Below are 14283 nucleotides of genomic sequence, written 5' to 3' on the forward strand. Positions count from 1 at the left end.
GGTTGTGTTTGCATTTTCCTTTTTTGTTCTTTCATTGGTATACTTTTTAAAACCAGTGGTAGCACCAGGATTTTTCTTTTGGAAATGGGGAGGGGGGGAAGCAGAGTATAATTATCCATTTTTGTTGGGTGTGCAGAAGGGCACTTCTTAGTGCTAGAGGGGTATAGGGGGGCATGAGGAAATATGGGGTGTTGGTAAGCAGCCCCTGTTTACAACAGGATATAAATGTTCCTTTTGTGGCAGAGTTCAGGCTGCTCAAGATCAAAGGGATCTGCAGTTGGAGAAGCTGAGTGCTCTGCTTGAAGAACTGGGAGTACTTCAGCAACGTGACCAATCGCTGAGAACCAGATATGAAGCCCTGTACTCCACACAGCAGAAGCTTGTGAAAAGGTAGGCTTATCTTATATAGTTTATTGCTGAAGTTTCTTGGAAAGAAAAGTGTCCTTGTGTTTTCCCACTTACTGTCTTCAACTCTTTATGCCTTCGTAAATGTGAATAATTCCAGCTGCGGTGTCAAAACCTGAAGTTATGTCCTAGGTGTGTGGCCTGTGGCATCTGACAATGAACATCCTTTAACTTGCAGTCTCTTTTGTGTGATAAGTTAAACAGTGCAAAACTAATGGAATGCAGAAATCACAGATAAACTCTTAGGGTGCAGAACCAACTAGGCCTAATTTTTGCCTTAGTGCCACTTGATATTCTGAGTATGTACTGGGTCTCCCACGTAACTTGAGCCAAACTTTTAAGATATGCAGATGCCACATAGCTAGACAGAACCAAGGTAATGTTGTTTGCTGTCACTTGGAGATACTCAGATTATTTCTCGCATTTTGCCTAATCACATAATTAGTGTTAATTAACCCTTTCAGGGTCGATTTCTTTCGCCATATGCGACCGCCCAGGGTAAATTTTTTGTATTGCAGGTTCCAATTCTTCCGAGGCACCTATTCCGAAAAAAATTTATCGTAATTTTTCTGGGGTGACCGTAAAGTCAGAAAAAAATATTTTGCCTTGGTATATATGTACTGTTTATTCATGATTAACAAAAACAAAAAAGGAAATAAACTTATAAGAATTAAAATTTTGATGTATCGTTATAACATAGTTCAAGGCTTAGAAAATGCGCACACGAGAATATTCCGCAGGTCTCAAATGTTCCTGCTCTTACACTAATAGTTACATCCATAGCATAATCGAACTATGTAAGTGAGCGCACTCAAGAAAACTGTGTAGTTGTGTGCCAGTCAAAAAAGCAAAATGTGTAACAAACTTCCGGTAATCTTTATCTTATTGCCAACCAGAGGCAATTAGTTCCCGCGAGTCTCCAAAAAAGGAAAAGGAAACGCATGCATGGCGGCATCCTTCCTATGCGCACCCCGGTGAGCACTAAACAAGTGAGAAACAGAGGGTCGCCTTTTGAGCGATTAGTAACAAAATAGCCATAAGTGTTGCGAGCACAAAAAACCGAAACCGCCGCCCGCCCACCTGCGCGCCAACGCGTGAGCGGTAGTATGTAGACGCGGCGGAGCAAACTAGTTCTAAAACAAACCATGCAACGAAAACCGAGAGAGGGAGGTGCGAGAAAAAAAAAATCCCAGTATTCCCACATAGTGGCAGCACATGCCAGGAAAGAAAAAGATAGGAAATTTGCGCGCTTTTTAAACATACTGACAGCGCAGTAAATATACGGCATCGACCATTTTGGACTTGTTCTCGGCTCTGCATATTTAGGTAATTGATCCTGAAAGGGTTAATCAATCAACATCTTAAATATTATAATTAGATTAGAAGCATCAGTGAGAAAATTGTAGAGCCACAAATGCTGCCTTGAGTGACCAATTTCGCTGCAATTTTGTGTGCACACTTTTATCAAAATACTTTTAAGAAAACACTTTTATGTAGCACGTATTGAGCAACCGATAGCTGTATCGGGAGCTTTTCATGTTGCTCTTATAATTTTCTCATGGACACTTTGCATCTAATTATAATATTTGAGAAGGTGATTAATTAATTAGGACTAATTATGTAATTAGGCAGAATGTAAAAAATAATCCAAGTATCTCCAAGTGACACCAAACAACATTACCTTGGTTCTGCCCAGCTACATGGAATTTGCATATTTTTTAAAGTTTGGCTCAAGTTACGTGGGACACCCTATATTGTGACAAATGTCAAAAACCCAACAAAATATTGTGAACTGTCTTGAAGAACGACGGTTCATTGTTAAAAAAATATATTATATACATTTTCAAGATATTCCTCATTCAATCTTTGTGATAGAGGTGTGCAAATATAGAAGTTTTCGAATACGAATCGAATAATATGCACATGCATTTACTAGCAAGTTGGTTTATTTTAACATGATGTTGAAACATAGCAATTACATTGTCGTTGGTAAAAGAAATTGAACTAGCAAGTCGTTATGCTAAAAGATTGTGTATTTGGCTCATGTTAGCTTTGGAAAATGGAGTAATTTTTGCTAGTTATCTGTTCCAACCAACCTGTGCATTACTATACCACATCAGTTTTCTGTAAACCCAGAGGCATTTGACCCTCCGTCACTCATTGCATTTGATGTCAAGTAATAAGCTCAGGATTGGGGGTGGAACTTGTAAAAGAGTGCACCCTCGCTGTTCGCAAACTCATGTCCCTTGCTGAGAGGCTGGCTTTTCTGCACAGCTTAGACGTCCAGTGGCTAAGCGGGTTTTACAGGTGAAATTTCGCCAGCAGCATAAAATCACACTTAAGTCTCGTTATAACGAAGTCGAAAGGGCGCTAAACTTTGTTCGTTATAAGCGTTAGTTCGTTATAGCCACTGACTAATAATTTGAGGCTAATTTATTGCACACGAGCGTGCACTTACTACAGGTAAGCCATCGCCGAGGTATCAGCTCCCGTCGCGGCCGGGTGGCTGCGTCCGCAGCAAGTGCTAATCGTCCTTACCGATATCACACACAGGGACAAACTGGAATCAAACACATAAAAACTGATTTTATTGCCTTCCATGTTGATGGCGCGAACCTTTCATGTTGACGGCGCAAAATAATCGGTTATGCTTCGCTGCTGTGTCTTCCTTAACCGAAGGATGGTCTTCTCAGCAGCAGCAGCTATGTCAAGCCCATCTGCACTGTCTTCATCGCCGCCAAAGTAGCAGCGCAGCAGGTCCACCGCGTCCAGCGCATGGGACGATGTCGGTACGTCGTAAGCACAGGGCGGAGTGTAGTCCCCTGCAGCACCTTCATCGTCGCTTCCGTCATGCTCCCAGGCAGCAAGCACAAAGTCGTCGTCTGTCAGCTCCTCCATTGCCAGAATGTCGGCATCCACGCTCACGTAGTCGCAGAAGGTTTCACCTTCACACACAACACCGGCATCGTCGAGCACCCTCTATGACACTAAAGCTTCACCTGATTCAGCGGCACCACTGGGTAAGGCTATTCGGTCCATTGAGTCGTCGGCGTCAAAGTTGCTTTCGTTGGCAGCAAATGATGCACGTCGAAAGCAGTTGGCGATGGTGCTGGCTGTCACATTCATCCATGCCACATAAAGCATCTCTATTGCCATATGCAAATTGACCTTCGTGTCGCGGTTCAACTGCATGTTTAACACAAGTCGGTCTATCACCCGCTCCCGGTATCCTGCCTTAAATGACATTATCGCACCTTGATCAAGGGGCTGCATCACTGCTGTGCAGTTTGGGGGCAGGAACCGAAGTTCGATGTTCATCGGTGCAGCAGTGGTGTGGTGGGCAGCACAGTTGTCCACGAAAAGGCATATCTTGCGATTCTGCCTCTTCAACTTCTTGTTCCAGTCACGCAGCCATCCCGCAAAAACTTCCCTTGTCATCAAGGCTTTCCGGTTTGATAAGTACTGTAGTTGAAGTCGCCTCTTTCCTTTAAAGCATCGTGGCGACGCGCTTTTTCCTGTCACCAAACATGGCACCTTCTCTTATCCGTCCATATTCGTACAAAGGAGCGCAGTGACACGGACCTCACTATGTTTCCCGCTACGACAGAGCTCACCTTTTAAAAATAGGGTCTTCTGTGGTAACATTTGGTAGAAGAGAGCGGTTTCGTCAGCATTGAACACATCCTTCTCTTCATACTTTTCAAGGAGAGGACCAATGTTAGCTTTCACCCACGCCATTGCGGTTTCATTGTTGACGCCCTGGGACTCGCCAGTGATGGCCCTGCCAACGATATTGTGGCGCTCCTTAAAACGCTGCAGCCAGCCATCACTTGTATCGAAGCTGTTATGCAAGTGTAGTTTTCCAACATATCTGGATAGTCTGTGGTTGAATGTTTAGTGCATCGGGCTGCTGTGGTGAGATAACAGGGCTCAAAACCAACTATTGGATCAACTTGGGTCACTGAGTATATGCCGATGTGTACATACACGCCTTTCTTCGACAAAGCTCTTCCATGCCGACACAGGTCGCTGTAGATGCTGGACTTGGTAGGCACCGCTGTTTGAAGAAACTCTTTGATGCAGACTTGGAGCACTGCGTATGTGCCACTCGGTCTGTGCTGGTCTTCAGTGAACCTCTTGGATGCCAACTTGGGTCAGTGGGTATGTGCCACTAGGTGTGCGCTGCTCTTCAATGAACATCTTTAACACCAACTTGGGTAGTTAGTTATGTGCCACTGGGAATGTACCGCCCTAAAATGACGAGAAAGGTCCTTTAAATTTCTCCGATGCTGAGCAGAATTGAACCCATATCACAAGGGTTCCTCAAGGACAGCCATGGCAAGTGAGGAAACAATTCTCAGTGTTCGCAGGCACTGGCACACCATACTTCTCGTCTCGGAGGCCACGTACGGACTTTTTGGCAGTGCCACTAGATGACGCAGGGTGTCCAAAAAGAAGCTCGACAGAGGAGCCAGGTTGTCGCAGGACATGTTTCTCATCGTTCGCACACACCCGTGTGCCATGCATTTCATATGCTACCCTAGGTGTCGCGACAGCGGCACTAGGTGGTGCCAGGTGTTCTTAGGGAAGCGGGAAAGAGAAGTCGTTCTGCAGTACATGCCTTAAACATAACTTGACGGTGGCAATACGTTGTGTGGCTATATTGATTCAGTACTAACGCATTACCATCAACAGTCATTGTGAGATGGGTTCCGCTGAATTTTCTTATGCATTGTGCGAGTTCTCAGGTGCTCAAATAACTAAACTTATGGTTGTGTTCGATAAGAATGGAATGTTTTGTTAGTAGCGCTGAGCTTCATTTTACCAATATATTGAAGTTCATCTCTGTAGTCTCTGTGAAGATTTGTGCTCACTAATCCCACCAGACTACTTGTTTAAAAGGATGTGTTAATAGTAGGCTTTTCAGATCGAAGTGAATAGAATATTTTTCTCATAATTTTGTGACTATAATGTGCAGCCTTTGCACCATTAATATCGAACAGGTTTCACATCCTGTGGTAAACAACATCAGAAAGTTTCTGTCATTACACTTCACATTATAAGGCATAGTTCATTAAAAGCACAAAGGGAGCATTAAAAACAAACACATTGTTTGCATATTCGAGGATCTTCGGAGCGTACGTTTCACGTATTATCGTATAATATTCAGCAAGTGGCCTTGTGGGCAACGCATCTGCACGGAAATCTCACCCCTTATTTCGAAAAGCTTTTGTGTTGGACTCTGAATGTTGTGAACTCGCAACTGTAAAAATACCTCCTTGGACCGAGGCTTATGAGGAAACTACCACCTGCTATTTTTTACTCACAGGCCTCACTAGTGAGCCTCTGCATTTTGCACCGTGCCAACCAAAGTCATGTCAGAGATAGTCGGAGAGTTCAACCAGTACCCAACCATAGTGTCCAAATCCACACCCAGCAATGGCTCCTTCTGAGTGACAGACACCGATCTCGAAGGCTACGCTTCTTCTGGCAGCATGCACTGGAAGCAATTGCATTAGCCAAAAAGATGTCATGGCCACCGTGTTTTGGTTGAGTACTACTCCATGTTTTAGACACTGCCTATTTCCCAGATGAACAAGGGGAGGAAAAAGAGCAGGACTTTTACTAAACTTTGCGGTGCATCTATGATTGTTGGAGCATCTTATCAGTATGTTGCCCCCATACCATGTGCAGGTTGCCTATGCAACAAGGCAGCATCACCTACAGTTGCTTTTCACCTAGCAGCAGGGAGTGGCACTGATTGAGCCACATGCTACGCTCCCCCGCTTATCCTTGCCCCCTTCTTTCTGTCTATCATCGCTCACTCACACTTGCTCACGTGCTCACTACCACTTTGTTATGGCCTCGCGCAAGAGCTGTGAACTGGGAGTTCAGTCATACATTTTTTCCCACTCTCATTTAGGACGCTGTCAGTGACGTATCAATCTAATTGGAGTGTAATAATCGTGATCTTGAGCAAGACAATTGGCACTTTTTAGCAGGTGCAACCAGTATGTGCACACTGCACCCAGACAATGCAAAACCACAGAGTTGAGTTTCAGCGAGGTCAAGGCTTAATAAGGACGCTTGCTTCATGCTTGGACAACATTGATGCATTGCATAAACAGCACGCCACTCGCAGGCTTCTTCTAAAAACATGACAGTTGCACTTCTACACATTTGAGCTTTGGCTTTTTTTAAGTGAAGTTGTCTGTAATTCATTGTTTTGCATGTCCAGAACTGGTTATGAACTTATCGGATGATGAACTTGAAGTCCTACATTAGGATCAATCATCCGACTCCGCACCAAGCACTCTGTCTTGGCACAATGTCAGGAAGACTGTTACCTTTAAACACCAACGTGTCTGATGCCAAGCCATGTGTAAGTGATTGACTGAGAACATTACTGTCGCCATTTTAAAAAGGCTCCAAGTGGTCTATGTGCAGCCAGCAGACTCCAGATGTTCTTAAGCAACATTTTTGTAGCTTTGTCTGGAGTCTATTCCCTAACTGACTGGGACAAATAAAGCATTCAGTTTCGTGATTTTGCTCATGTTGAAGCTCCGATTTTCTCAAAACTTCTTCCAGTTATTACAGCTTCAAGTTTACAGCGCTTTACTGTAGTACCAAACATAAGCCACTGCCAAATGCCATATCTAAACAAAATTTTATTACAAGTGACCGTGGCTTAGCCAAAAAGGCCAGTTTCCCTAAGTGGCACAGCGTGCTCTAGTATGTTGTGTTCAATGGGGATGGGATGAAAGTTATCACATTTTTGCTTCAGTTTCAGGTTTGTTCATTTGCAGTGGACAATGTGATGTATTCGACAACTATTTTTTAAATATTCGGATTTTTGAGTATTGGCACACCCCAATGTTTACGTTCGTGACATCTCACATACATGAAACATTACAGGTTCAGGCTACATGTCTTGAACATAAAATATGCAAATGTTCTCAGTGGCAGATCACAAACCTGTACAGTCTAACACTTGCACACACCTAGACACAGCTGCTTGTTCCATACTGATAAACAGGCACCTAAAATGTGTTATTGGTACCATCAGTTGCAGCTCAACAAAGCCACCACCTTAAAAGAAACAAAGTGATACAAGATGTGGAAACAACAGTGCTAGAAGAAAGGGCACATTTAATAGATGATCACAGTCACCGCACTAATGCCAGTGTGACAAAAATACTGTGGGAAAGTGCACGTTTACGGTGTCTCCTGCTGCCACGATCCTCCACTCTTGTTCGTAAGGGTTAGGTGACATGACCAAACTCTCGTATCACTGGTTGCTTCCCCATTCTTTAGGCTTGTGAAGCTGCCTACAGCTTCTCACACCAAGCTTGGCACTTCATTCTTTTTGGTTTATGGTAGACACAAAAACCATCATACAAGGGGGGATGTGTGCTATCTGCCATCGCAACATTGGCACTTTTAACGTGTAGTACTGTATATTCATTGCAAAATCTTGCAAGAAATGTGTAATTATATTTCCTCTGCATAAGGTGTTTCCTGATCATGCAGGGTTGAAGATGTGTTGCATCAGCTGCAGCGTCAGGTGCCTGTGCTCTCTACAGCCGAGCAAGCAATGACAGAGGAGTTGAAGACCATCCAAGAACAGCTCAAAATGTTTAAGGAGTCACTGGAGCAGGCTCAAGCCAAGCAGAAATACCAAGCGCAGAGCAACAGGGATCAGGAGACTAACAGAATTGCTGGCCGATATCAGACGAGGACCCTGACGACGAACCAAGTACAGCAAATTCGCAAGGCCCTCAAGCAGGAGTAAGTACTGCTTTGTGCCCACAGCACTTTAACGTTACAGGCAGTAAAATGCAGCTCTCCTTTTAGCCATTTACAGTCAACTTTTGGTAATTCAACCTTGACAGGACTGATGAACTAAGGAAGAGGCAGAAAAGAATGTCCAAACACACTGCTGCTTATTTGACAGTATTTGCGAAATTTTAACATGCCTTGGAATGTGATGTCTACCAATTTTTTTGAGCTCAGAGTAAATGAATAATTAAGACAAAGAAAGACATAGACACGGCACTGCATCTTAGTCTGGTGTCCCATCTTGTTGCACTGTTTTAGAATCCAAAGTATGTCATACTAACTCGCTCAAGCTTCCACTTTAGTATGTTTTATGTGCAACATTTTAGAACGACTCTACAATCACAGAGAGGATGACGGCCCATACCTGGACTAACCGCTTCACTAGCTCATCCAGTGATGTATACAATTCTTGGGAATGCTGAAAACACTTGATGCAACTTTGTTGCCACTAACTCAGAATGTATAACGTATCTTTTGAGTGAGATTTTGTAAAAGATTGAAAGCGGCACATCGTCGTTTTTTTTATAGGAATGGTGATTATATTGGCCCTGACAGTAAGCTGTTGTGAACATGGTTTCTTATGCGATTGCACTACACTATCAATTTTCACACCAATATTCTTTAAAGAAAAACGCACACTGGAAATGCACGTTATAAACTGGTAAATACGGTAATTACACATTGTGAGCTCCCATTTTAACTGACAATTTTTCTGGGGTAGGTCACAAATAAGTACTTTTAGTGGGAAATAATGTTTCTTTGACGCCTTCACTGTCCCCCAGCACTGCGAAGACGGACACTGCAGCTATTGCACTCAAGGTTGGGGTCAGGCACATTCATGCCCATCGGTCTAGCTCAAATTATCCGATGAGGGTCAATTTCAGGATCGAAATAGCAAAAGTTATGACTTATAGAAATGCATGGGCACTAGCCGGGTCATTCAGTCAAGATTGAATTAACCAAGAAATTAAATTAGCCAGAATCTATGTAATTGTCTTGCATAAAAATATTTGGTAGAATGCCTATTAGAGGGTCCCTGAAACACTTCGGACAGTTTTTATAGGCACATAGGTTACAGCTACAGTAAAACATTCGCACCAAAATTTAAGTGTAGCTTACGTGATAATAAGTTACCCTCCTCCCTAGACATGCTTTTCCTTCTGAAATCGTTTGCCAATTGATCTGAACTAAGCTCAGCCTTCACTGGCTCTGCATCATGTGATGTCGTGTTGTCTACTTCTGGTGTCTTGGAGCCAGTCCGCAAAGCCTCCCTGACCTAGCCATCAATCCCCAGCAAAAGCTATCCAAACAGTGTGCGTTGTGAGCGTTCTGTCGCAGCATCCAATCGCTGCACGAGCGCGGTATTGTCGTAGTAATCCTCTAGCGTGGAGTGGCGGCAGCAAACCTGTCGATCCTGGCACCGATCGGATACTGACAGCCCAATGTGCTGCAACCACTCTACTCGCTTGTTGCTTGGACATGATGTCGCAGTTTGACATGTCGCCATTGACTAGATTTGCAGCACACAGTACAGCAAGAGCGATTCGTGGTGCTCGCAAAAAGAAACTTCAAGACTAACACTGACCGTGCAGCTCACGTGAACACAGTGCATGTTGTAACACAAGCAGACAACACTTGCTGTGTGCCAGAAGTTCTCTAGTGTAGTTATAAATTGCCGTTCGGTGTTCTCTTTCTGCTACTTCTTTTCTATAGAAACAAATTAACCAATATTCCCTCTATTATGAACAACATTTGTTCACCATAAAGCTGGAAAAACTTATCGATGACGTGACCTGGGTAGCCAATCGGATAGCTCGCCCAACTAACGTCAGTTGGGCAAACGCACGAATTGGGATAGGATGGCTGAAAATTCAAGAGAGTGGCGCCACTGCAATTAGTAGCTATGCACATTTTTAAAAACTTATAATAAATGACATGCTTTACATAACTTGATGATCAGGAAGACTTACCCTAACGGCTTATTGAGTCCTTAGAACAGGTCTTGGTATATTTGTTAAAAATCGTCAAAATTGTTTCAGGGTCCCTATAACAAAGAAATTTGTTTTACTATATATGGTCGGGTGCTGCAATGGTTGAGCTACCATGGGATTTATGGCAAGAACAGTTGCTTGGTTTCGTCATGAGCTTGGCCAAGAAGATTCTTTTGAATTAATTGTTCATATCAAATTCTATTGTTCGCTTTTATCATGGTGTTCATTTGCTGAATGTCAAAGTTTGACATTTGGGAAGAGTTTATCACAGAGTTTTCAGTATGTTAATCCAACAAGAAATACTTAGTGGATTTGCATTGGCAAATCTGCAAAGCAGTTTTGTAGTCATGCTCACCATAAGTTGGCTGCTTTTGATGTATTAACAGATTATGGGAAGCTTTGAAAATTATATGGTAGTGCAACTTAATACGTCACATCAAACATATTGTTGCTACGTAATGAACTGTGATGTGCATTATGTAACAATTCTTTTAATTTCCCATTCTTTATACCCTTCATTGTTGGCTGTCAAGACGCCACTTTTACATTATCCCTAGTAATGGCCACTTGCTGCCGAAAAGAATAGAATGGGTAGAAAACAATCCTTACAATAAAACCCCAGGCTCAGGAATATTAGTCTAAGATGCCGCAAGAGTGCTCAGAGCTAATACTGCCACGAGCAATTTACTTCCCATCTCTCTCATCCTGATGGATTACGACCTTGATTGCCATTGCAGACACTAGCAACAGATTTCCTTTGTGTAATCTTTTTATGAAACATCATGCCTATGTGGACAATAATTGGTAAAATGCCATTTCATGTTTTAGTTGTTAACAGATTAGCTATGCGAGTGTGCATAGCTAATCAAGCAATGTCATTGTCATTGGTTTTGAAGCACTAGTAGATGACTCGAGAGTGATATATTTCAAGGTGTTGGGGAGCTTTTTATGCGAAAGTGTTTCCCAGTGGTGCCATGGGAATCCAGTGTGGCCCTTGTGAGATCAAGCAATGCCTCCCTGCATCGAGTGCCTGCATGCCATGTTGTACTCTGACCATTTATTGTGACCACATGAAGCCAACAGACATTCAAGCCAGGGAAATCGTTAGGGAAGTGACTGTTTTGTTTGATTCAAATATAAAAATAAGAAGCTAAAGGAAAATGGAAGCCACCAAAAAGACAACTACAGGTGGGAGCTGTACCCACATCTTCCACATACCCAACACCCACAAGTCCAAGAAAGTAGACGTGTGGGTGGCCCACGTGGTAGCTCAATGGTAGGGCATCACACATTTAATGCTTAAGATGTGGGTTTTGCTCCGCCCTGCAGCAAGTTGTCCTTTTGACTACTTCCATTTTTTTTTACATATTATTTTTATATCTCAACAAGAAAGCTTTTCCTATGCTTTCCTTGATTTTGTCTGTTGGTTTCATATGGTTGCAATAAAAATAGACCCTTGGTTCCCTTCAGTCTTCTCACATAGTGGTTTGTGCTGCATCCAAATTAAGTGTTGACCTTTTATGTGACGCAGATATGTATCTGCTAGTTCAAGGATTGTACATGCATCATATCCATGTGCACACATTTTGCTTTATAGGTTGTGTCTATTGTCATGCCTCTCAGAGCCTCATTCCATTAGTAATGAGCACACATTTACATTTTGCAGGGGTGACATTATAGCTGAGCTGGTGCAGCGGCTCTCAGCATTGATGGACTAGCGGCATTCATCCCTTGTACATATGCGTTGTATGTCAATAAAATCTCCTTTTCAATGTATTTTACAATATAAATGAGCAATGCAAGCTTAACTGGCCTCATGGTTGTGCTGCTTTCTATGATACACTAATACACACCCCTGCTATTGCCTAATCTACACATTAAAGGAAGCCTGCTTGCTTAGCATAATAGTGAAACCAGAAAGAAAACTAGCATTAGATAACCGGAGGTTATGAATAACCAATAATTTTTAGCACATCTGTACCACACGCAACTGAGCTTTGAAGACATGTCATGTGTCATGGTATTTACATTATGGATCAAATAAAGGTTCGGGCTCAACATTGGTGCAACGTGTTTACAACTACTACTTTAGTCTTTCAGGAGTGGTGCATGCATGTGTGTGTGCGCACACACACAAAACTAAATGGGAAAGGCAGACAGGACATTTGTGCATGTGTCTGTTGTGTCGATTTTTGCCTTGGGGGAAACATTGAGGCTGCAAATATGCTAATGAGCAGCGCTGCCTTCGCAGCAACAAGTGTAATGGCAGAGCCATGGCATCCCTAATTGCATGATGGCGCATATGAATGCTTTTGTGTGGGCACGAGTTTTCGAGTAAGTAGCTCTAGTTCAGTGGTCTCCCTGTAAGATACAATGTGCCATTGACTAATTGTGCCATGAGTGAGTGGCAACGCTACATGAATAGCACTACTACTGGTACCCTCCTGCCGGCAAATCCTACCACATCCCACCAATGCCGGCGTGCAGTCGCTACCACGCTTACCGATCACTGTTTCGAGCATGTTTCCAACATCATCATGATCGTGACTGCAGATTTTTAAAAAAAATCAGATAAAGAAATGTTCCCCTGTTTTTTTTTTTTTTTTTTCGTGTCACCACTGCAGGATTGGACACTGCACTTAAAAAAAAAGGGGTGCCATATAAATTGGTTGTGGGCCCATATTAATTGAAGGCCCCTCGCCTTTGCTCAAGGGGTCCGCGACCAGCACGAGGACCAGTGGCGCAAAGTACAGAAACCGCTTTAACTTGCGATATAATGAAGCACTGAAACAATTACCGCAGTCTCGCGGCCAATAGCAGAAAAGAACAAGGCAAAGAAGCAAGCAGCAGAACAGCGAGGCAACAAAATGTGCAAGCAAGAGGGAGCGACGAAAGAACGGCCGTAACAAACCATCAACCACCACAATATTTCGGTCGATAGCAGAATGCCTAAAGCGAAGAAAGCAAGCAATTACCGAACCAGGCGCGCAGACGCAGTCCCAAAAGCGAACAACAAGAGCACTATTTCTCGCGGACACAATGCAAAAACTCTTTTCTCCCGCTCTGCAGCACGCTTGCAAAAAAAAAAGAAAAGAAAGAAACCCTAGACGGGCCACGCACTACCAGCGCCTCCCCAGGCCCCAGTCTCCCCAGGACTTCACAGTCATGCGCTTTTACGATGTCACTTTCGCGTTTTCGCGTATTTGAACTTTATACTTTGCTCAGATGGAGCCGTGTTGGTACCACACACATCTGTCATTGCTAAATATTTATTCACCTGTTCTATTGTCTTTCAGTCATTACAGGTAGCATTTCCTCCTATGTTGAATGCTGTATACAAAACTTGTTCCCGATCACTGAGCACGTGCTGGTGGGCGAGTTCCCGATATTTTACAATGTGGCTGCACTGGTTTCAAATACAGTAAACCCCCGTTAATTCGAAGCTGCAAAAGCCGGAGGAAGCTTAGAGATACGCGAAATCGCAATAGAATCGCCGCTGGTCGCGCAGACCACATGGAGCCCTTCCAAAATACCGCTAGAAATATTTTCGGTCACTTTCGCGTGCATCAGCGCCGAAGACATCGCCGTCAACGGGCAGTGGCGTTACATCTTGCAGGCATTCTGTCATGACGGCATGCTTAGCACAGAGTCAAGACGACTGATCCTAATGCAATATTTGAAGCCAGTCATCTGAGCATAACCGTTTTTGTACATGAAAAAAGTTGACGCTGCTACCTTCTGCAATGTAATTAACTTCGGACAAATTAACTTCGAAAACCGAAATCACGGAAGAGCTTAATTGCCACGCCTTTAGCAGACGCCCACGAGCAACGCGGCATTTGCGCCTCACGGTCGCGCGAGCAAGCGATGTCGCTGAAACGCGGGGACTGCTTCGTCCCCCCCCCCCTACCTATGTGTAGGTTAAGAGGCGGGCACCTCAGCTCGGTGGAATAATATAGTTTTCTATCAATCAATCGTGATGCTTTCTTGTGAGCGCAACGCGATGTCTGATCGCACCTGCTCAAAAGTGCCGATCATTTCGCTCAAG

The 14283-nt window shown here is 43.5% G+C and overlaps 1 protein-coding gene across 1 annotated transcript in view; it reads left to right on the top strand.

The window, feature by feature from the left end:
* The window catches only part of LOC142575262 (nucleoporin 88-like), a 31966-nt gene extending 19955 nt beyond the window's left edge, over window positions 1–12011 (top strand). The window contains exons 10-12 of the mRNA XM_075684470.1: window positions 244–390; window positions 7936–8193; window positions 11902–12011. Of these exons, the coding sequence (XP_075540585.1) occupies window positions 244–390; window positions 7936–8193; window positions 11902–11953 (457 nt within the window). The 3' untranslated portion in view covers window positions 11954–12011. The remainder of the gene's footprint in view (window positions 1–243; window positions 391–7935; window positions 8194–11901) is intronic.
* Window positions 12012–14283: the final 2272 nt, after the last annotated feature.

This window comes from Dermacentor variabilis, chromosome 3 (genome assembly GCF_050947875.1).
Source record: "Dermacentor variabilis isolate Ectoservices chromosome 3, ASM5094787v1, whole genome shotgun sequence".
Classification (NCBI taxonomy): domain Eukaryota; kingdom Metazoa; phylum Arthropoda; class Arachnida; order Ixodida; family Ixodidae; genus Dermacentor; species Dermacentor variabilis.